This window comes from Sceloporus occidentalis, unplaced genomic scaffold (genome assembly GCF_023333645.1).
Source record: "Sceloporus occidentalis isolate IW3139 unplaced genomic scaffold, rSceOcc1.0.p SCAF_188, whole genome shotgun sequence".
NCBI classification, from domain to species: domain Eukaryota; kingdom Metazoa; phylum Chordata; class Lepidosauria; order Squamata; family Phrynosomatidae; genus Sceloporus; species Sceloporus occidentalis.
Genome location: NW_028317168.1, coordinates 952972 through 977500, shown reverse-complemented (window position 1 = coordinate 977500; position 24529 = coordinate 952972). Strand labels below are relative to the sequence as shown.

Genomic DNA, 24529 nt, shown 5'->3' with positions numbered 1-24529 from the left:
CACGAGGTCCGTGGAGCCCCTGGCGGGACCCTCGGAGGTCTACCCCAAGGTGGTCTTCCCGGGACCCGGCCGGGTTGGACCGCCGGTGCGGCACCCGGGGCCGGGCGTCCCGAGGTCCGTGGAGCCCCGGGCGGGACCCTCGGAGGTCTACCGGACGGTGGGGTTCCCGGGGCCGGGGCCGGGACCTGGCCGGCACCCGGGCTGGGCTTCCCGAGGTCGTTGGGAGCCGGCTCTCTGGAACTCGCAGCAGCTTCCCTATATATCCGGCGGAGGGTGCCTGACGTCCCTGGCGAACCGGGACGGGGTTCCACGTCACCACCGGGAAAACCCGGCAAGGCATGCCGACTTCGATGGAGCGAGGGTCGGATGCGGCAGGCAAATCCGACCTCATAGACTTCCAGGGCTTTTCAAGCAACTCGGCCTGCCAGAATGGGGGACTTAGAGCGAAAACGCCGGCCGGCCGCGAGCAACTACCGGGGCGGGTAGGACCGCCGGTGCGGCACCCGGGCTGGGCCTCCCGAGGTCCGGGGAGCCCCTGGCGGGACCCTCGGAGGTCTGCCCCATGGTGGTCTTCCCGGGACCCGACCCGGGACTTGGGCGGGTTGGACCGCCGGTGCGGCACCCGGGCTGGTCCTCCCGAAGTCCGGGGAGCCCCTGGCCTGACCCTCGGGGGTCTGCCCCATGGTGGTCTTCCCGGGACCCGGCCCGGGACTTGGGCGGGTTGGACCGCCGGTGCGGCACACGGGCTGGGCACCCCGAGGTCCGGGGAGCCCCTGGCGGGACCCTCGGGGGTCTGCCCCATGGTGGTCTTCCCGGGACCCGGCCCGGGACTTGGGCGGGTTGGACCGCCGGTGCGGCACCCGGGCTGGTCCTCCCGAAGTCCGGGGAGCCCCTGGCCTGACCCTCGGGGGTCTGCCCCATGGTGGTGTTCCCGGGACCCGGCCCGGGACTTGGGCGGGTTGGACCGCCGGTGCTGCACCCAGGCTGGGCACCCCGAGGTCCGGTGAGCCCCTTGCGGGACCCTCGGGGGTCTGCCCCATGGTGGTGTTCCCGGGACCCGGCCCGGGACTTGGGCGGGTTGGACCGCCGGTGCGGCACCCGGGCTGGTCCTCCCGAGGTCCGGGGAGCCCCTGGCGGGACCCTCGGGGGTCTGCCCCAAGGTGGTGTTCCCGGGAGACGGCCCGGGACTTGGGCGGGTTGGACCGCCGGTGCGGCACCCGGGCCGGGCGTCCCGAGTTCCGTGGAGCCCCGGGCGGGACCCTCGGAGGTCTACCGGCCGGGGCCGGGACCTGGCCGGCACCCGGGCTGGGCTTCGCGAGGTCGTTGGGAGCCGGCTCTCTGGAACAAGCAGCAGCTTCCCTATATATCTGGCGGAGGGTGCCTGACGTCCCTGGCGAACCGGGACGGAGTTCCACGTCACCACCGGGAAAATCCGGCAAGGCATGCCGACTTCGATGGAGCGAGGGTCGGATGCGGCCGGCAAATCCGACCTCATTGACTTCCAGGGTTTCTCAAGCAACTTGACCTGCCATAAACGGGGACTTAGAGCAAAACTGCCGGCCGGCCGCGATCAACTTATGCGGCCGGGAACGGGCACTTTGGGCACATCGACATCTACAGGACACCTAAATGGATAAATCTGGATGGAATTTTCTGTCTTTTTACCTAAATTTTGTGAGGATTCAGAGGGAAAATGAAAAAAACACAGATTTTTTTTTCTAATTCTTGCTACTTTTTACTAAATTTCTAATTCTAAATTTTCAGCTAATCATCCAACTATGGTATCAAAAGAAAGCTCTATCTCTCCTTGAAAAAACAATATATAGTTTATATGGGTACACTATTCACAGTAAAAGAGAATCATCGCTGAACCGACATAGCGCAAAAATGGCAAAATTTCTCCGGATTGAAGGGGTTAAATAAATGTTTCTTTGCGTCTATTTTGTGGTTGGTGGCATTGTGATTTCATGATTCTTGATCCCTGAATGGATCTCGTAATTGTTCAACATATTGGTAGGTTAATCCCCCTACCATAGTAACATGAAGTCAGATTGTATTTTGTATATTTTTGTTTCCCATTATATAGTCTTTTATTAATAGAATGCCAGCAGATCCCTTAGCAGTAATACAATTCTCCTAGCATAGTCATGTGTTGATCTATGATGAAGGAAAAATCAATGCAGTTTTAATATAAAACATTATAAAACCAGTGGATGGCTTGAGTTTATTCCTTCATATTATTTGAATTGTTATGCGAGGAGGACCACCTTTCTGGGAACTGGCCTACCACCTTTTCTGTTTCGGGACACTTATGAGGCCATTGGTCCAGCTCTCTATTACCAAAAACCAAGTTTGGTTTTGTGACATTTACTCCTTCCTACAGCTTTATTATATTGTTTATCTTCTTTTCATAAACACCCTATTAAGATGGCAACTTCTTCATAGGCAAATGTGCAAGGAAACATTCCCAGAAAAAATACTTTCTTGACTAATTTATAATGTGTGATACTGAGGTATGATAACCAACACCACTTGCAACTTATAGATATGTTTTTATTATTGCAGATATGCTTTAGTTACCACACACAGTTAGACAATGTTTAACCCCTTAAGGACAGAGCTGTTTTATTTTTGTACCCTTCATGACAATTGCAATTTTAACATTTCTGCTGTGCTCATGATTAGCTGTAATTTTCTTCTCTCTCATTTACTGTACCCGCGCAAATTACATTTTTTTAATGACAAGAAAGGGTTCATTTAGATACCATTTACTATAATAAAAAAATGGGGGAAAATTAAAAAAACAAACACCTTTTCTGATATTTCTTTATCTTCTACTCATCTACAAAAGCTAATGAAAAAAAAATAGACTCTAATATGCACTAATTCTACCACCAGTATCTGTCAAGCTTTTTGACATTTGGGAGGTGTGCATTTTTCAATTTTGGGAGGTGTGCATTTTTCAATTTGGTCATCTGGCCTCCATGTGTTATTTGGGACACCTTTAAAGCTGGCCAATTCAATGTACCCTATCAAACCATACATTTTTGAAAACTAGACACCCCAGGGTATTTCAAATGTTGTATTTTAACCATTTACATGCACTAATTTGCACTAAATTTATCACCAGCCTTTGTCCAAAGTTGTGGTAGTAATTGGGGACTAAAAGGCCACATTTGGTAGGTGCCATTTTTTGGAATTTTGACAGTCTGTGCCCATGCCCATTTTTGAACACAGCCAATTAGCTTTACCCTATCAAATCATACATTTTTGAAAGCTAGACACTTCATGGGTAATCCTTCCATGCTTGGATTTTTTGTGAAGATATAGCCCTAATTACTTTTTCTTGGAAATGGATAGTTTAGCTGATGGTGACATCACTAGGAAATTATTTTTAATTTTAACTTATCACATTGTGATTAGTAAGCTGGGCTCCATTGACTTGCATGGTTAAATGCAGTACCTGTATTCAACCTGCAGGGCTAGCTCAGGAGAGACCCTCTTGAGAACTTTATTCTTTAATGGGTGCCACTATCTAGTGAGAGGCAAAATCTCTCACTACGACACTTGTGACTGCTCATTGATCGCCTCCTAACTTCTTTTAAGCACTCGCCCGGCAGAAGTGCCGTTTGGGAGAAGGAAAAGATCTTTGATCACTTTCTAAGCCCGTTTAACCCCATGACATGCCAGGCACGTCAATTGTTGTCAACGGATGCATTTCATCGTCAATTGTCCTAAAATTCCTGCAGCAAATGATATTAAATGTTTACAACACACTTACCTTTGTTGATGACCCATATCTATCAATATCTCATCCACATGTCTTTGGAGTTCACTTCTGTCCAAATTCTTTAGCTTCTTTACTTCACTCTCGACAAAATACCAGAATTCTTTAGCCCCATTTTCAATTGATCTTCTTAATAATTCATGGTCTTTTCCAATGCCAGCCACTATGACAAGTTAAAAGATGCATAGAAATCAGGGGAATGTTTCTCTGATGACAAGACTGTATTTTAATTATACATTTTAGAATTATATAGTGATATATATACATTGATGTCCAACTTCAGAAACAAGACAATGTTTCCTAACCTCATGAGAAAAAAACTTTCCTTGAAGGTCATCTCTCTAATTTAACCAAGCATTATGCATGAACTACTCACACCTTCCTATAGAAGTCACTATGTTTTCACTTCATAATGAATATTTGAGTCAACTTTTTGTTCTCATATGTCTCACTTTGAGCGGTGCCACATTCGAACGCTTGGCTTGGGGTTATAAATAAAGGTACCACCTCTCCTACTTTTCTGCATCTGCAAATATTAGATATTTTTACGAATCTTTGGTAAATTTTTGGTCCATTTGTTTTCGGAATACGAATTCCGTTCCTTGACCATTCATTTCGGATGAAAATCCGGGGTCATTTTAAAATTAGGAACAAAATTTGTTGTCCGCCGCCCACATTTACTCTCACTCACTCTCACTTTCTTGCACTCTTTTTTTACTTTCTCATACACTCTACCTTCTCTGCTGAGCATCTTTGCTTCCATGTCTCGAATCTTCTTGTTCTGCCTTTTCCTCTTTCCTTATCCTTTTTTTCTCTTCTTTATCTGCATCTCTGCGGGCATTACCTCCCTGCGAACGTCTGGAAAAATGGAGGAGGTTCCATTGATGTCCTCTCCCCCGATCCTCCAATCGGGGGAAAGGATGTCACCAAATGTCCCTCCATTTCTGCTGAAATTCACACAAAGTTATCGTATCGCAAAACGGCGATTGGATAGGATCAATTGGAGGATCGGGGAGCGGACGTCACCACAAGCTCCATCATTTGGCGGAAGTTCACACAAGATTATCTTTGGGCAAAACAGCAGAGTTTCCGGTGATGTCCTCTCCCTGATCCTCCAATATGGTCACCGGAAGCTCTATTTTGGTGGAAGTTCACCAGGAGGTTATGTCCGTGGAGATGAGGATAATGAAGAGAGAGAAAAGAGAAGAACAAGAAGATGCAAGACACAAAAGCGGAGCTATGAAACATAGAAATGGTCGGCAGAGAAGGTAGGTAGACATTTGGAGAGTGCGAGTGAAAGATTCTGCAAAATTTGTAGCTTTTTGCTTTGGGTTTGTCCATTTCATGGGGGTCTGGCTTTGTATCAGTTGACAAAATCTGGAAATGCAGTTAAATTTGCAACTTCTACTAGTCAAATATGTATACATGCAAGCATTATTTTTGAATAAAAGATAAAAATCGAAAAAAATCTTGAAAAATAATGTCCACAATGCTCGAGAAATATATTCATTTACTTGTCCTGGTTTGCAATGATTTTCTATTGTAGAAATAACAGAGCAACATCACCTAAGCACAGTGCTGATCCACATGCATAGGTTTGTCATGTTTTAAAAACTACTGGGCCAAAAGGTACACGTACATTTCAATTTATTTTTTTATCATTTGATGGCTGGAGATGTCTCTTTAAAAATTGTACAACTGTGTCGTTTTTACAGTAAATACTAGAACAGTTTAGAATTAAATATTTTTATATCCCCGTACCTAATTACATAAACAACAAACAGCCTAAACCCTAAATTCATCCGCACTCATTTTTCACTGTGAGAAAATATGGCCTTTAACCCCTTGATGACAATTGCCGGTCCGGGCACGTCACGGAAATTCAAGTCGATAACGACAAATGACGTGCCAGGACCGGCACGTCATTAAACGGGTGCAGAAAGCGATCTATTTTCGCTTTCTGCACCGAAACGGCGTTGCTGTAATGCCTCGACCTCGAGGCATTCAGCAACGCCATTATCGGCACAAAGGGGCCATCTCTGGCCCCTCCCCGGGGCGTCAACATCCGCCAAACTTTGTATGGCGGCGGACGCCCGTTTTAAACTTAAATGGTGTCGCTGGAATGCCTCGTTCAGGAGGCAACCAGCGACACCAAACACTTAACTGGGGATGGACTGTGACCGCTCCGGAGAGCGGTCACAGCCGCAGCTGCCGGTGATCTTCGCCATCTGCAAGATTCAATAAAGAAAAACAATAAAGTCTAAAAAGTTCGCTAGACGGTCTCCAGACCCTCTAGAGAACTCTGGCTCCACTTGCAGGTTGAATATAGGTACTGCATTCAACCATGCAAGTCAATGGAGCTCAGCTTTCTAATCACAGTGTGATTAGAAAAAATAAATTAAAAATAAAATAAAATTAATAATAATTAGAAAAAAAAATAGTAAAAAACCAGTAAAATGTAAAAATAATTTCCCACTGATGTCACTATCAGGGGAACCTTCAAGTTGAAAAAAAATGTTAAAAAATTTTTAAAAAAAAGGCAAAAAAAAAATATATATATATAAAAAATATATTTTTGTGAGCAAGTCCTAAAATTAGCATATTAGCTTAAAACAATTCTCGCATGGAAAGATTTAAAATACTGGCATATTAAATGCCCATGGGGTGTCTACTTTTAAAAAATGTATGATTTGATGGGGTAAATTGAATTGGCCGGGTTCAACAAGGTCCCAATTAACACGGGGGGAAGGATGGCCACACATCTAATTTCCAATTAGAAAAATGCACACGTACCAAATGTGGCCTTTTAGTTCCCCCCAAGAATGACAAACCCATGCATGTGGGGTATCACTGTACTCAGGAGATGTTGCTGAACACATATTGGGGTGTCGTGTGACAGCGGCATATACCAGGAGCTGTAAATTCATACATAAAGTAGGTGTGTGTGGGAAAAATACACACACAAAAATACTACTGCAAACTTTGAAAAAATGCTGGTGGTAAAATGTGTGCATGCAAAGAGTTAAAATACCAGCATTTAAAATACCCTGGGGTGTCTAGTTTTCAAAAATATATGGTTTTGTTGGGCACACTGAAATGGCCCGGCTCAAAGATGTACCAAATAGGGCACGGGCAGTGGATCCCCAAATGCCAAAGTTCAACATTGAAAAATGTGCATGCCCCAAATGTGGCCCTTTTGCCCCCGAACAGCCAGGCAAAATCATTCATGTGGGGTATCACTGCGCTCAGGAGATGTTGCTGAACACATATTGGGGTGTTTTGTGATAGTGACATATACGAGAACTTTTTAATTCATACCTGAAGTAAAATGTGTGTGAAAAAACAAATGCAAAAAAATTACTACCATAAAGTTTGACAAAGGCTGATGGTAGAATAAGTGCTTGGAAGGGGTTAAAATACTAGCATTTGGAATACCCTGGGCTGTCTAGTTTTCAAAAATATATGATTTGATGGGGTAAATTGCATTGGCCGGCTTCAAAGATACCCGAAATGGCACATGGGGGGAAGAATTACCAGATTTGGAAAAAATGGCTTTGAAATAGCAAAACGCTACCTGTACTTATTGCCCCATAATGTGTAGAAAAAAGCAAAAAAACATAAAAACATTGGGTACTTCTAAACTCAGGACAAATAGTAGAATCTATTTAGCAGGTTTTTTTATTACCTTTTATAGATGAGTAAAAGATTTTTCAACTAAAAGTTAGAAAGCCATTTTTTTCTAAATTTTTCACCATATTTTATACTTTTTTTAATAGTAAATAATATGATACAATCAAAACAATGTCATCTAAAGAAAGCCCTTCTTGTCCTGAAAAAAAACAATATCTAATGTGTGTGGGTTTAGTAAACAGGAAAGAAGAAAATTACAGCTAAACACGAGCAGCGCAGAAATGTTAAAACGGCCATTGTCACGAAGGGTACAAAAAGTGAAATCAGCCTTTGTCACGAAGGGGTTAATAAAATAAGCAGATTAAAATAAAGTAAATGACACAAAACCTTTACTTTTCCTCTCACTGATTTCTGGGCCTAGAAAGTTTTGTGACTACAAATTCAGGATTCTGGATAAATAAAAATGAAATAGTTCTATTTATTTTAGGGATGCACTAAAATGAAAATTCTGGACCAAAACCGAAAATTCAGGGTTCACTTAAACGAAACCGAAAACGACCCCCCCCTCACCTTTAAAAATAATAAAAAAATCCCACACTTTTAATAAAAGTAAGTTACACACCAAAATTGTACAAAAAAATTATATATTATGATTGTTAACAGCAATACCCAGATTCCAGCATGTACTGGTTGGCTGGGCATGATAGGAGTGCTGTCAACAATCATATATAAATTAATAGTTATTGTATTTTTTGTCCAATTTTAGTGCGTTAACACACCACAATTGGACAAAAAAAAAATCAACAATATGACTTGGCATGATAGGAGTGTGATTACTAACAGCAAACACACTCTTTTTATACCCAGGCAACCAGTAAATGCTGGAACCTAGGCATGATGGGACTGTGACTGCTGTTAGCAGATTGCTGTTAGCTGTTAGCAATCACTCTCTTATCATCCCAAGTCAGCCAGTACATGCTGGTAAAGGGTGGCTGTAAGTGCAGACCCCATACTGCTGGCAGCATCAATACACAAGGGGGCAGCAAGCCAGGTTTCAGCATGTACTGGCTGACTTGGCATGATAGGAGTGTGATTGCTAACAGCAATCACAGTCCCATCATGCCTAGGTTTCAGCACTTACACATCCATCTATCACACACACAAATTCATTCTAGGGCTGCAACAACTAATCGATAAAATCGATGATAATCGATAATCAAATTTGTTGGCAACGAATTTCATTATCTATTAGTTGAATCGATTTTTATCGATTATAAAATGAGGGTTTTTTCAGAGCAAACGCTCTGAAAAATACCCCTCGTGTTATAATCCGTTTGTGTGACTCACAGGAGTCACAGCAGCAGTTGCTACTTACAGTTCCGCCCTGCAGTCACTGCCGATTGGCCTGCCCACTTCCTTTTTCCAGTCCCTCCCTGCAATCGCTGCTGGAGAAAGAAAGGGGCGGGGCCAATCGGCAGTGACGGACAGGGAGGGAGAAAGGGGCGGAGCCAAACTGCCGATTGGCTCCGCCCATTTCTTTAGCATCGCCATGGCTGTGACACTCATCTAACTGAGTATAAAATTAATATTTGGGCTGCTGAAAGTTAGGGGAGGTGGGGGTTAGGGGCAGTTATAGTTAATGGGGTGTTTAGGGTTAACTTAGGGGCAGTTATAGTTAATGGGGTGTTTAGGGTTAACTTAGGGGCAGTTATTGTTAATGGGGTGTTTAGGGTTAACATAGGGGCAGTTATAGTTAATGGGGTGTTTAGGGTTAACTTAGGGGCAGTTATAGTTAATGGGGTGTTTAGGGTTAATTTAGGGGCAGTTATAGTTAATGGGGTGTTTAGGGTTAATTTAGGGGCAGTGGTGATTGATGGGGTGTTTAGGGTTAATTTAGGGGCAGTTGTGGTTGATGGGGTGTTTAGGGTTAATTTAGGGGCAGTTATAGTTAATGGGTTAATTTAAGGGCAGTTGTGGTTGATGGGGTCTTCAGGGTTAATTTAGGGGCAGTTTTGGTTAATGGGGTCTTCTCTTCAGGATTAATTTAATGCTGAGGACTGAGGGTTAATTTCATTAATTTAATAAAGTTAACTTAAGGTGCAGTTAGAGGTAAAGGGGGGCAAACTGAGGGGAATCTAAATCCTGGGGGCAGTGAAGATTAACCCTGTATTTATTTATAAAAGTATTGTGTCTGTGAACGAGTCTGCAAATCCTATGAGGGCACTATGGCATATCAGGGGGCTATACGGCATACCTGAGGAGGACGGAGTGACATATCTGGGGGTATAAGGCATATAGGGTATATAAGGCATATGTGGGGAGGGCAGTGTGGCATGTCGGGGAGGGCAGTGTGGCAAGCCTGGGCTCAAATATGCATAACTGGGGGGCAGGTTGGGGAAATAAAAACAAGAAAAAAAATTTATTCTGCCGTTTGTTTTTAACATCGTATGTTAATTTATTAAATAATTTAAAATAAATGAAAAATTTTATTTTTTTTATCCGATTAATCGAAAAAATAATCGGCCAACTAATCGATTATGAAAATAATCGTTAGTTGCAGCCCTAATTCATTCATTCACAGATTCATTCCCTCAATCACGCATACTCATTCAAACACCCTCCCCCACCCCCTTACCTGCACTACAGCTCTCGATGCCGCTCACAGACTTCAGCAGGGGGCGTGGCCTCCTGCTTCCTCTGTGCAGGACAATAGACCCTCCCACAAGTAAGCAGCAGGGCTCTTGTGATCCTGGCTGCCAATCTCACAACTCGAGGTCCCGCGGGCCGCATTTGGCCCGCGGGCCGCATGTTGGACGCCCCTGCTCTAAGGTATTTTGCCATATGATTTGTTGCACAGGTTATATGTTATGGCATTGAAATCCAGCCAAACTTGTTCAGCTGCATCTTTAGATTAAGGAAATAAGGCACATGCGTAGTTTTTTTGTTTTCAAAAATTACAGGGCACAAGTTGGAACATGTCTGTATATTAAATCAGGGTGTTTTGCTAGGCCTAAGCTATATGTAAAGCAGTCCCCAAGGACAACATGCTCCCATAGAATATATGTTTTTGTAAAGCAGACAACTCAGAGTATTTCATCAGGAGTATTTGGACACCTTTTATATTTTTTTGCACAGGTTATGTTTCATCAGAGAAATCTAGTCAAATTTGTTCAACGGCTTCTTCAGATTACAGAAATATCTTTATGCATTTTAGTTTTTATGCATTTTAGTTTTTTGGAATTTGCAGGGGCAAAAATTTATGGATTTGCCCCAATGTAAAAATCCCCTAGTAGCTTTTATACTGAATGTAAAATAAGACAAATACATTTCAGGGATGCACAATTCTTATCGCCTGATGCCCGGGACATGCAGTTCAGGGCGCCGGCAGGTGTTTTTTTGTTTCATTTAGCCTTGCTGTGGGCAAGCAGTATGGCTAAGATCCAAGGTCCCCTGCAGCGCTGCAAGGGACCGGCACCCTCATCTCTGGCAGCCAGTGGACGTCTGTGCGATACGCGCAGACAACCTCCGCTACTGCCCTCCACTTCTGCCGGGGCTTCTATACCAGAGCGCCGGCATCTCATGACCTTCCGGTGCTCCATCATAGAAGCTCCAGCGGAAGTGTCTGGCAGAAGCAGGGGTTGTCTGCGCGCATCGCACAGACATTCACCGGCTGCCCCCATTAGACACCAGGGAGTCTGTAGCACAGGGGACAAGTCTGGGGATGCATTGGTAAGTCTGGGGGGGGGGGGGTGGCATATCTGGGGGTCATAAAGCATATCTGTGGGCAGAGTGGCATATTGGGGGTATAATGCATATTGGGGGGGTCATAAGATATATCTGAGGGCAGAGTGGCATATAGGGGTTTAAGGCATATAGGGGTATATGGTATATAGTATATAGTCTGGGGGGAGTGGTATATCTGGAGGTCATAAGGCATATCTGGGAAACAGAGTGGCATATATATGGGGGACAGAGTGGCATATATATGGGGGTCTAAGGCATTTCTGGGGTCAGAGTGGCATATAGGGAGGTATAAGGCATATCTGTGGGGCAGAGTGGTATATTTGGAGTATATACGGCATATCTGGGGGTATAAGGCATATCTGTGGGACAGAGTGGCAAGCCTGGGATTAGGTTTGCATAACTGGGGGGGCAAGGAAATAAAAACAAGAAATGCATTTTTTAGTTACATGTAAATTAATATTGACTAGTAAATCTTTTTTAGGTATTAAAACCTAGTTTGAGAAATATTGTGTAGGGCTGCAACTAACGATTATTTTCATAATCGATTAGTTGGCCGATTATTTTTTCCATTAATCGGATAAAAAAACTGAATGTATATTTTTCATTTATTTAAAATAATTTAGTAAACAAATGATGTTAAATACAAACAGCAGAATAAAAAAAGCTTTGATAAAATGCATTTCTTGTCTTTATTTCCCAACCAGCCCCCCCATTTATGCACATTTGAGTTTGCCACGCTGCCTCCCAGACATGCCATGCTGCCTCCCAGATGCCACTCCACTCTACCCCCACATATGCCACTCCATCCCCACATATGCCACTGTGGCCCCTGACATGCCTTATAACCCCTGATACAACACTCCGTCCTCCCAAGACATGCCACACTGCCTCCCAGACATGGCGCGCTGCCCTGCCCACATATGCCACTCCACTCTTCCCCCAGATATGCCACTCCACTCTACCCCCAGATATGCCTTATACACCCTGATACACCACTCCGTCCTCCCTAGACATGCCACACTGCCCTCGCCACATATGCCTTATACCCCCAGATCTGTCACTCCGTCCTCCCCAGATATGCCTTATACCCCCCCCCCCCCGATATCTCATAGTGCCCTCCTAGAGTCACAGACCCATTCGCATCACACTGACACAATACTTTTATAAATAAGGACTGGGTTAATCTTCACTGCCCCCAGGATTTAGATTCCCTTTACTTTGCTCCCCTTTACCTCTAACTGCACCTTAAGTTAACTTTATTAAATTAACCCTCAGTCCTCATCATTAAATTAACCCTAAACACCCCATCAACCACAACTACCCTAAATTAACCCTAAACACCCCATCAACCACAACTGCCCCTAAATTAACCCTAAACACCACATTAACAACAGCATCCCCTAAATTAACCCTAAAGATCCCATCAACCACAGCATCCCCTAAATTAACCCTAAAGACCCCATCAACCACGACTGCCCCTCAATTAACCCTAAACACTCCATTCACAACTGCCCCAAATTAACCCTAAACACTCCATTCACAACTGCCCCAAATTAACCCTCAACACTCCATTAACCACAGCTGCCCCTAAATTAACCCCCACCTCCCCTAACTTTCAGCAGCCCAAATATTAATTTCATACTTACAGTTAGATGAGTGTCACAGCCATGTGGTTCTGGGAGAAGGAAGGGGCGGGGCCAGTTGTCACAGTGATTACAGGGAGGGACTGGTAAGTAGGAAGTGCTGCTGTGAGTCAGACTAAACGGATTATATGATGAGGGGTATTTTTCAGAGCATTTTATATATAAAAAAAAAAACAAAAACTCATTTTATAATCAATAAAAAAATAAATAAATATATATATATATATATATATATAAATTCTGAGCTTCTATAATAATTATGCACCCTCAAAAAGGGCAAAAAGCGGTCCCACAATATTTTCTCACTAGTGCCAATTGATTCTGGGCAGTCTGGTGAATCTAGGTGACTGTCCTTCACTATATACTCTGAAGGAGACAGTATATACGTTATTGCTCTCACAAAGTTTGTACAACTTCATGCCATACCTTTGCCATGTGCTTGGATGGAATCTACTGCATGAAGTGCAGTCTGCCCTTGAAAGGTATTCTGCAATTGAGACATTCTGATCGGGGTATGAACTACTGAAATTTGATTACAAAAAGATTTGAAACTGGACCTTAACTTATATAATTGGTCACCTCCGGCCATTATATCATCTTTAATGCATATGAGCGGTCCCTTTACATTTAGATGGTGTCCCCTTACAAAAGGCATGGAGGAGTTGATGCATTTGCCTCCTTGCACCACCCCCAGCTATTTGCTGTGGAGGAGGTGCGTTTATCTAAACACATCTCCTGATAGGTAACACACTTCTGGCCAAAAGTTTTGAGAATAACACAAATATTAAATTTTCACAAAGTCTGCTGCCTCAGTTTAAAATATGATAATTTGCATAAACCTTCAGAATGTTATGAAGAGTGACCAGATGAATTGCAATCAATTGCAAAGTCCTTCTTTGCCATGAAAATTAACTTAATCCCCAAAAAAACTTTTCCACTCTATTTCAGCCCTGCCCCAGAAGGACCAGCTGACATCATGTCAGTGATTATCTTGTTAACACGGGTGAGAGTGGTGACGTGGACAAGGCTGGCGATCACTCTGTTACGCTGACTGAGTTAGAATAACAGACTGGAAGCTTTAAAAGGAGGGTGGTGCTTGAAATAAATTGTTTGTCCTCATTGCTTTGCACAAAAAGAGCTTCACAGGCAATGTGCTGCTAGTAAGATTGCACCTAAATCAACTATTTATCGAATCATCAAGACCTTCAAGGAGAGAGATTCAATTGTTGTGAAGAATGTGTCAGGGCGCCAAAGAAAGTCCAGCAAGTGCCAGGACTTCTCCTAAAGTTGATTCAGCTGCGGGATCGGGGCGCCACCAGTGCAGAGCTTCCACAGGAGTGGCAGCAAGCAGGTGTAAGTGAGAAGAAGACTTTTGGAGAATGGCATGGTGTCAAGAAGGGAAGCAAAGAAGCCACTTCTCTCCAGGAAAAACATCAGGGACAGACTGATATTCTGCAAAAGGTACAGGGATTAGACTGCTGAGGACTGGGGTAAAGTCATTTTCTCTGATGAATCCCCTTTCCGATTGTTTGGGGCATCCAGAAAAAAGCTTATCCGGATACTGGTCAGACAAGGTGAGTAGTACCATCAGTCCTGTGTCATGCCAACAGTAAATCATCCTGAGACCATTCATGTGTGGGGCTGCTTCTCAGCCAAGGGAGTGGGGCTCACTCACAATTTTGCCTAAAAACACACGCATGAATAAAGAGTGGCACCAACACTTCCTTCAAAAGCAGCTGCTCCTTACCATCCAAGAACAGTTTGGAGACAAACAATGCCTTTTCCAGCATGATGGAGCACCTTGCCATAAGGCAAAAGTGATAACTAAGTGAGAACTTGTGGTCAATCCTCAAGAGGTCGGTGGACAAACAAAAACCCAAACTCCAAACACTGATTATGCAAGAATGGGCTGCCATCAGTCACGAAGTGGCCCAGAAGTTAATTGGCAGCATGGCAGGGCGGAATTGCAGAGGTCTTGAAAAGAAGGGTCAACACTGCAAATATTGCATAAACCTAATGTAATTGTCAAAAAAGCCTTTGACACTTATGAATTGCTTGTAATTATAATTCAGTATACCATAGTAACATCTGACAAAAATATCTAAGAACACTGAAACAGCAAACTTTGTGAAGACCAATACTTGTCTAATTTTCAAAAATTTTGGCCACAATTGTACTTACTGTCACCTAGCCCCAGCACTAGCCCAACAACCTCTCCCTTTAGGGAAACCCCACTGTATTCTGTTTGCAGCAATCAATGACAGGATTTGTGCATCCCTGCTTTAATAGGTCCATGTCACATTTGGGGCTCTTTCGTTCAAATGATATGCTTCTAAAATGTAGATAACCCAGTGTATTTTTTTCTGTACTTCTCATGCAGCTATTTCACAACCAATCTTACAAAGTTTGAGGCAAAAAGTATGGGCCTAAAAGTAGAACATGCACTTTTAGAAATCTCCTTGCATGTTACACTTTTGAGCTATAACCATAGAACCTGAACCTGTTTAAAGTTCCATTAAGTTTGTTTTTGGATGAGAGTAGAGGCTTTTGCCTTGAAACCCTTCCAAACAACCTATGGTGGCGTAGGCGACGTCAGATTGTAGTTTTGGAGACCCCAAGATGCTACTGAGTTCTGCAATTCTCCAGCTGTGATCCTTGGCAATTTCTTAGCCACTTGAATCATCCTCTTCACAGAGCAGAGGGAAAAATATTTTTGGATTTGCAAATTGAGAGCACTACAGAAGGAAAATTATTCTGCAGGCTTAAACAGAGAAAAAAAAATGGTCAGTGGTTTTGTAGAATGGGGTATTGTATTTTTGTACATTTTTGTACATTTTCAATCGCTATCAGATTGTTTTTACCTACAAATTGAATTTATGTGCATGTCACTTTAATTGTAACACACCCTTTTTTTGGGTTAATTAACCCTGTGGGAAGTAAATATAAACTACCTAGTTCAGTCATGTATGTTTACGCATCACCTTGAAGATGGCGTATGAACGGCAAAACCGGTTGGTGTTATGATTGCCATTAAAATTACCACCATGGTTTATTTACAATTCTTTCCAGTGAATTGTTCATTCCGATGGGACCGGCTCTTTAGTCAATACACTGTTAAATTGAGATACATTGTATCCAGCAGACACGTGAAGCTCCTTTTACACTTTGCCCTCATATTGGTGAGGGCTATTTTGTGGCTAAAGATAGGATACATAGCATGTAGATTTTGTATCTCCCAGGATAATAAGTGTCAGGATAATGAAAGTTAATTCTTATTAGCATTATTCTTCAACGAGACCATACTTTAGCTGTCATATGTAATGGAAGCGATAGTGCAGTCTATGTTCTAATTTACCAAATTGGAATCTCACATTAGAGGGGAACTCTTTCCTTTTTTTTTTTTTTTAATTGTTCTTTATTAAATTATTTAAAAAAGAAAATATAGCACACAAATAGCCATATTATACAAAACGATATATAAGTCAGATTTAACGTAGACAGCAAACAAAAATCGTTGTTAGTAGCTGACATAGATCAAAAACAAAAACAAATAAACAGTGCTCTATGGTAACTAATCCTGATGGAATTAAACTTTAGGTTTTAAAGGGGAATTTGTATCACTGGCGTAGTAGATTAGGGTTGAACTCACTTAAGAGATCCCAATCGCATATGAGTTCCAACTGGACCGGATTTTATTATAACTGTCACGCACAAGTAGTTTGGAGACACTGTGGTCAGGTAGGACTCCAGGACAGAACGGTTCAGACAAGCCGAGGTCAGGATTCCGGAGAACAGGATAGCCGGTATACGTAGCCGAGGTCAGGATTAAGGAGATCAGGATAAACGATAAACAAGCCGAGGTCAGGATACAGGATAACAACGTAGTCAGGCAAGCCGAGGTCAAACACAGGAATCAAGAAGGTAAACGCTATCTGGGTGGTAGCACAAGGCATAGACGACCATCAGAAGGCAAGGTGAAACTGGTCTGAGGGGTTTAAATGGAGAACCGCAGAGGAAGTCTGAATCTCCCATCAGCCCCTCATGACATCAATTCCGGTGTCTGTGAATCGCGGCCATCTTGTGGATGGCGTAATCTCCCTTCATAAATTCCCGCAGTATGCGAATTCGCCACTAGAGGACGCGCGCGCAGCAGCAGGACGCCGTGTACCAGGAGGTCTGCCTCTCCTGCCCGGCACTTCAGAGGAAGGCCGTGGAAGCGGCCTTGCGGTGGAGGGAGGTCTCCCTCTCCCTCGTGGCGGCTGCTGCGGAGGTGGACCTTGGCAGGTGCCATTTCGAATTGTAAAATATTTAGATTCAAAAGCAAGTCCTTTTATTTTAGCCGTAGGAGATGAATATAGTGCCATAATGTATCTTAAAAATCTTTCATTTAATCCAAACATTTGAAAAGTTGCTTTCATAAATTTCCAATTGACTCTGTCAAAAGCTTTTTCTGCATCTAATGCTAGAAAAGCTGAGGAATATTCTTACTATGGACTTCCTCTAGTATATTGAAGAGTCTATGGGTGTTGTCTTCTCCCGATCTACCCAAAATAAAACCTGTTTGATCCGGATGGATAAGGTCTGGTATAACTAATTTAAGTCTCTGAGCTAATATTTTGGAGAAAATTTTTATATCTACATTTATGAGGGAAATTGGTCTATAGTTTGTCACTATTGCTGTATCTTTCCCTGGTTTTGATATTGGAGTTATTATTGCTTCCAACATTTCAGTTGGAAATATACCTGTTTCTCCTATTTCTTCAAAGAGTCGTTTAAAAATCTGTGATAGCTCCGTACTCAAGATTTTATAAAATAATGCTGAAAATCCATCCGGACCTGGTGCTTTCCCTACTTTCAAACTATTTATAGCTTCCTCAATTTCTGTAACTCTTTCCTATTGTGCTGGCATGTGTTAACATTTGTCCATATTATTGTTGTTAATTTTGTATACCGACTGTATTAGTAACCCTCTTTACTAGTGTATTCATACCTATTGTACATCATTCATAAGGTCTGCTTAGCTACTGCACTGTACAATCTCAGTTATTCTTACTCCCCTAATACTGCAAAAGGTAAAATGCCTTTGGAAATAGAAGGGTGTACCTATAAATGCTATAACACCATGTATGTGCCTTATGCGTTAATATCGGTATATAACTATAAAACAAAACAACAAAACACTGACAGATGAGATGCAAAGGGATTTGTTTTCCTGGGAAGTCAAAAGCAACCAAGGATTTGTGATTAGTCAAAAGACAGTGAGGAAACCTTAATACACAAAAGGGTCTTGGTAGGGTTATGGGACCAGTCACAACTTACCAACACTGCTGGACTGCTGCTTGTACATCTCTATCTGTTCTTTGGCCTTTAACAGCTGTTCCTCTAATGCCCGTATCCTCCCCGCTGCAGCTCCCTGTTCAATAGGACCTTCTGGTATCCTATTATAAAAGTAAATAAATAATATCTTCTTGTAAGTTGCATTATTTCAACAACTTCTTATTTATAGTGCATGTATTTTTATGGCAAACAGGGTTTTCATTTGAAACCACTGACACATGAAACAAGATTTGAGCCCGATAATATATAATAAGGTAGCAAAACTGTGGGGGGGGGGGATGGGAGATCTTACTTTTGTTTAGGATTTCTTCCACAATATATGTGCCACTACAAAAAAGCCTTTTTATGTTCAGCAACCTTCCCTAAGTACAGCAAAACCTTATATGCATGGATTTCTTTATGTTTTGGAGAGCCAAGTGTAGGGAACAGCTCACACATGGGGCGGCAATGACAGTATTCACACGGGCAGCAGGTTTCAAAAGTTCAAGAGGGTGTTTATTTAAATGATTTAGGTACAGAGCACCTTGCAAACAAAACAAACTCTAAACCTGTCCGGCTCTAACTAAACATCAGGATACCTCACTATCCCACTATAAGCCTATGGTCTGGCACCAAGCAAAATAAGTTGTCCATAGGGAAAGGTTCATACCTGGTGAGCTGCAGCGCTGGCTGTAGCTGCTCCTTGACTCAGTCTCTCCTACACCCTGCAAACAGCCCTCTCTTTTAAGGCTTCCTCCCCAGTAATAAGCATAGGAAGCCTCGCCTGAGGACCCCTGGGAGTAAGGAAAACCCGTAGTGGACTAGGGGTGTGGACTGGAGCTCTCCCACTTCCAACCTGTCCTCCAGTCCAAGAAATCCAGCCCATGTAACTTTAAACAAAAGAGCCCTAACAGACTACGCTCTGCTAAAGCAGCATGGATCCTCCTGGACTTCTGCTACCGTGCCTGGCTGAGAAAACCAGGTGAGATACACCCCATCCACCACTTTCCCATACACTTTACCACACAAGCTATGTTTCTCTCTCTTTTTACTGTGACCTCCCTGCTTGCTGGTTAGTGACATATCCTGACCTAGGCCAACTAGGTCAAGGGTGGCAGGTCTCTAGCTACAAAATGGGCTGATTACAAGGGAAATCTTACCTATGTCATAGAGCAGGGCTCGACAAATACCAGGCGCCAGGTCGCCATGGCGACTGAGAATTTTGTCGTGGTGCCTAGGTCAGGGGCGTCCAACGTGCGGCCTGGCGGACTTCAATGTGCAGCCCGCGTGAGCAGGGCCGGACTGGCCCTGCTCACGGTGCAGCACGGTGTGTGCAAGCCGGCCGCCTAATCAAATTAAAGGGTCCGGCGTCCACACACAGCGGTCTTATCACCTCACGTCAGTTAGGCGCTTCTTCCCGACTCTCAGTGAGGCTCTTCATCCCGCCACTTTCAAGACGTGACCCTCAAAGCGGCGGGGCTCACAGAAGAGTTCCTCGTGACAGGGAGAGGAACGTCACGTCGGCGGAGTGGGAGGAAAAAAGAAAAGCGAAAATGTAAGTATTTAAAAAAATAGTTAGGGGTTCGAGGAAAGTGGACCTATTTTTAAGGGAGAGGAGGGGAATTCCCTTGGGACATCATTAAAACTTAAATTATACAAAAGGGGGATGGCTGGGTTTTAAAATTGCAAAACAATATAAAAAAGGGTTTGGGTGTGGCTGGGGCTAATACACATGGCAATGGGGGCATCAATAGAAAAAAAGGTGGTTGGGCATCACATAAAATAATACTAAAGGGGGGCATCACATTAACTACTATAAATGGGGTGGGGACAACACATAAATCAACGCACATGGGTGTGGTGGCATAAACGAGCAAAGGAGGGCAATACACAAGGTTGTGAGGCAGAGCACATTAATCAATACTAAAGGGGGGCTGGTTGGGGCATTAATACACAAGGGGCAAAAATATGAAAGGGGAGTTAATGACAACGCAGTGACAAATACAATGACAAATACAAGGCATGTTCATGGTCACAAAAAGCCAAGTGAAAAACACTAATATATTATATAGAAAATTTTAAGATCTGTTATTTTTGTCGTTGAAAATAAAACTTTGTTAGTTTAAAAAAAAAAATCCTGACTCCTAACTTTTTTAGCTGGCTCCTAGATTCAAAACAAATTTGTCAAGCCCCGTCATAGAGGCTCTGTTAACTGTCAGAGATTTGACACTATATATAGCATTTAGAAATAATTCACATTCTTAGATGAGCCATTCAATAGCTACATGCATTCAGTTCACTCCAAAAATGTTAGGCTTCAGGGTGTACCTTGATTTTTTTTTGGTTTTACTTTGCTGCACAGGTATCAAGCTATGGTACAGCACCCTTTGCATTCAAATGTCAAAGGAAAAAGGAATATAACCAGAAAATATACGGTGTATATAGTATAGTGCTATAAGCAGATGATATGTATGATTGATTAATAAATTTGTTTAATCCAAAGTAACCTACTTTTAGGGGAAAATATAATAATTACACAGAGGACAATACTATAAATGCAGGTATTTGAAATCAATATTTTAAAAATAACTGCAACTGTTGTGTCTTGGACTAGGACTATTTATTTATATTGTTTAGATTTGCATGCCTAAATTATCTGACTGTTTCTCATTAAGATTTAGCAAAAACAAAATCAAATATATTGCATTTACTTGTGGTCATGTTATTTCCTACACAGGTAAAAACTCACCCTGACATGCAGTCCTTTGTATGCCTAGCATGGGTAGCGGGAAAAAAGAGGATTTGCCCCTTTACCTGACCATTAGCTATATTTTCTGTGCTGGTATACTTCTAACCAGTCAGCATGATGAATGTGTCCCCTTAAGTGATTGTAAGAGATTGTGGCCAGAGTTTCATCCCACCTTCTTCAGTGACAGATCGTGATGGAAAGAGCTACACAATTACCTTCACAATATTCTTATACACACACTGATAGGCGATAGGTCATAGATTTACAGTTCCCTCCATTAATATTGGCACCCTAGGTAAATAGGAGCAAAGGCAGCTGTGAAAAATTGTCTTTGTTGTTTAACATTTCATCTTTTTTTTTCTTCTTCAAAAAATACTGTGTTCGCATGGATATCAAACACAACACAGGTTTCGCTAAAAGTGAAATATACGTGTGGCACAATTATTGGCACCCTTTTCAATGAATACTTTGCGCTACCTCCCTTTTGCCAAGATAACCGCTCTGAGTCTTCTCTTATAATGCGGGATGAGGTTGGAGAATACATGGCAAGGGATCTGACACCATTCCTCCTTACAGAATCTCTCCAGATCCTTCAAATTTGATCCTGGTGGACTCTCCTCTTCAGTTCACCCCACAAGTTTTCTATGTTTTTCAAGTCAGGGGGCTTGGATGGCCATGGTAGGACCTTGATTTCGTGATCTGTAAAACATTTTATGTTGATTTTGATGTAAGTTTTGGATCATAGTGTGGTAATTTGTCTTGTCTTCGTGATCTCCATAAACAAAGCAAATAGGTTTAGGTGGGCTTAGAATCCTTGCGTACTTAAAGGAAGTGAAGCATCAATACACTGGAAACAGGATGTGATGTCAAATGAAGGGTAAATAATATAATGCCAAACAGGAAATCCTCCTGTTCTTTTTTTTCCTCCATGGTGGATGCAGTAAGAGTCAGCTCCCAGCACTATGTGTGAGAGAGAGAGTTTCATCTAACCATAGAACCTGACCCTGCAAGGCAAAACTTGGATGCTTTCTGCCCCAGACACAACTTACTTCTGCAATTCTCCAGCAGTGATCCTTAGAGATATTTTGGCCACTTGAACCATCCTCTTCACGGTGCTTTGAAACACACATTCATAACATTTCCAGCTGACTGGAACTTCTCTCATTATTGCCCTCATGGTGGAAATTGGATTTTTTTATGCTTTTGCCATTTTCTTATAGCCACTTTCCATTTTGTGAAGCTCAACAACCTTTTTTCCCCATACATCACAGATGTACAGTATTTCTTTGTCTTTCATTGTGACGAATGACTAAGATAACTTGGCCTATGTGTTAACTAATATTTCTAGTCATGGTTGAATAATTTCCTGTTTTCAGTCACCCAGGTGTAGTAAAATATGTGACATATCAATGGGAATATACTTCAAATATATTTTCTCTTATGAATTCAGGGATGCCAATAATTGTGCCACACATATATTTAACAATATTTGGGGGATAAATCCTGTGTTGTGTTTGAAACTGTTTGATATCCATGACAGCCAGGGCCCTCTTTAATATTGATTGGACAAGCATTTGCTGTGGCCTCCACGCCCCACAGCATACAATCACACCCTCCACCCTAACACCCAAAAAAATCCCCACAAAAAAAAGGAAAGTACTTGCCACACCGATTGTACAGATCAGGCGAAGACAGAGTTAATGCAGTCTTCCCTCCACCTACAGACACAGGGCAGAGGAGCACAGTATTATGCAGTTCGCACTGCTGATTTGTCTGTTGCGGTCTCACACTTCCATACGTGTCGGCAGCTTACTTCTACGTTGCACGCACACAGCGTGCACATAAATTTCCAAGGGGAACCAGGAACGCAGCAGTTGCGTAATGTAATGTGACATGCTGTGTCTCTGCTTTTCCTGGCGGTACAAGAGAGTTGTGGGCCCGGTCGCAATTGCAACCCCTGCGACCGCGGTCGCTGTGGGCTCAAAGGGCAGCTGCTATGGGCTCCCCCAGTCATGACTGGGTCCAGGGTAGCCACAGCTTTTGGCCCACATTAAAGATGGCCCTGATGAAAGCAGAGTAGTTCTGTGTATTCTTTGAAGAAAAGATCCATAGGTTTAAAAACAAAGACAAATTTTCACAGCGTTCTTCGCCCATATTTACCAAGGGTGCCAATATTAGTGGTGGGCACTATATATTGTGACAAAGTCTGGTACAGTAGTGGATACTTTGGCTAATTTTGTTTGCCCTTACAAGTAAAATTTAAGCCCCGGGGAAAGATTAGCATGATAAATAAAATATAAGTATGAGACTAATAAATGGTGTTATGGGTCGCTGGGGTGGAGTATCCAAAAGAGTAAAGTGGGCTGGTTCTCCAACAGCCTTATAAAATCTAGACCAGGATTTACAGGTGACCAAGTATAGTTCACCTAGCCTAATTAGGAGGCTTTAGAAAAGGACCAGGTTGGTGCAATTCAGTCCCCTTCTTACCCCAGCCAAGAAAGCTGCTGGGCAAAAAAACTTGCTGGTTTTATTTTGTTTGGTTGCAGTATTTGGTGGGGAAGCCACCCCAACCTAGAGAGAAAAAGCTTGTGTTTACTTAGCGCTCAGAGGAACAAGGATTTATTTTGTTTACATTGTATATTTCTTTTTCTTCTGTTTTGAAGAAAATACAAACTTCAATTTTAGCCGTATCTGGAATTGGCTTTTATTTTATCCTAGAAGACAAGTGGTTGTTAATGATCTCTGACAAATTTCTTTAACCCCTTAACGTCCATTGCCGGGTCAGGCACGTCATGCAAAACGGTCACTTAACGACCTATGACGTGCCTGACACGTCATCAGACTTAAACAAGCTTAGAAAGTGATCAACGATCACTTTCTAAGCTTAAACGGTGTTGCTGTAATGCCTCGATGTTGAGGCATTCAGCAACACTGAGATCGGCATGATGGGCCATCTCTGGCCCCTCCCCGGGGCGTCAACATCCGCCATACATTGTATGGCGGCGGACGCCCGTTTTAAAAGCGTTTAGGAGGCGATCAACGATCACCTCCTAAACTTCAATGGTGTCGCTGGAATGCCTCAATCAGGAGGCATCCAGCGACACCAAATACTTACCCCAGCTGCACACAGTCTTCGCCATCCGCAAGATGGCGGCGGCCCGGGAAAAAAAAATAATAAAGTTGAAAAAAGTTCGCTAGACGGTCTCCAGACCCTCTAGAGAACTCTGGCTCCACTTGCAGGTTGAATACAGGTACTGCATTCAACCATACAAGTCAATGGAGCCCAGCTTTCTAATCACTATGTGATTAGTAAAATATTTAAAAAAAAAAAAAAAGGAAAAAAAGAAAAAGCTTAAAAAAACATGGTAACATTTAAAAATTATTATACTTTAGAGGAACTATCCAGTTCAAGCAAAATGTCAAAAAAAAAGTCCAAAAAGAGTAAAATAAATAAAATACAAAAATAAAGTTTATTATTATGAGCAAGTGCTAAAATTAGCGCTGTATCTTCCCAAAAATCCTGACGTGGAAAAATTTAAATAAAAGCATTTCAAATACCCAAGGGGTGTCTAATTTAAAAAAATGAATGGTTTGATGGGGTAAATTGGAGTGGCCGGGCTCAAAGATAGGGCATAGGCACAGACTGACCGAAATGGGGGG

General features: G+C 42.7%; 1 protein-coding gene across 3 annotated transcripts in view; it reads right to left on the bottom strand.

Moving 5' to 3' along the window:
- Positions 1-24529, bottom strand: part of LOC149278460 (alpha-(1,6)-fucosyltransferase) — a 56192-nt gene that overhangs the window by 25780 nt on the left and 5883 nt on the right. The window contains exons 2-3 of one of the 3 annotated variants that reach the window (XM_089501925.1): positions 18124-18242; positions 3782-3950 (exon numbers count right to left, since the gene is read on the bottom strand). In XM_089501925.1, the coding sequence (XP_089358051.1) occupies positions 3782-3950; positions 18124-18242 (288 nt within the window). The remainder of the gene's footprint in view (positions 1-3781; positions 3951-18123; positions 18243-24529) is intronic. The other 2 variants (XM_089501927.1, XM_089501928.1) reach the window with 2 other exon arrangements.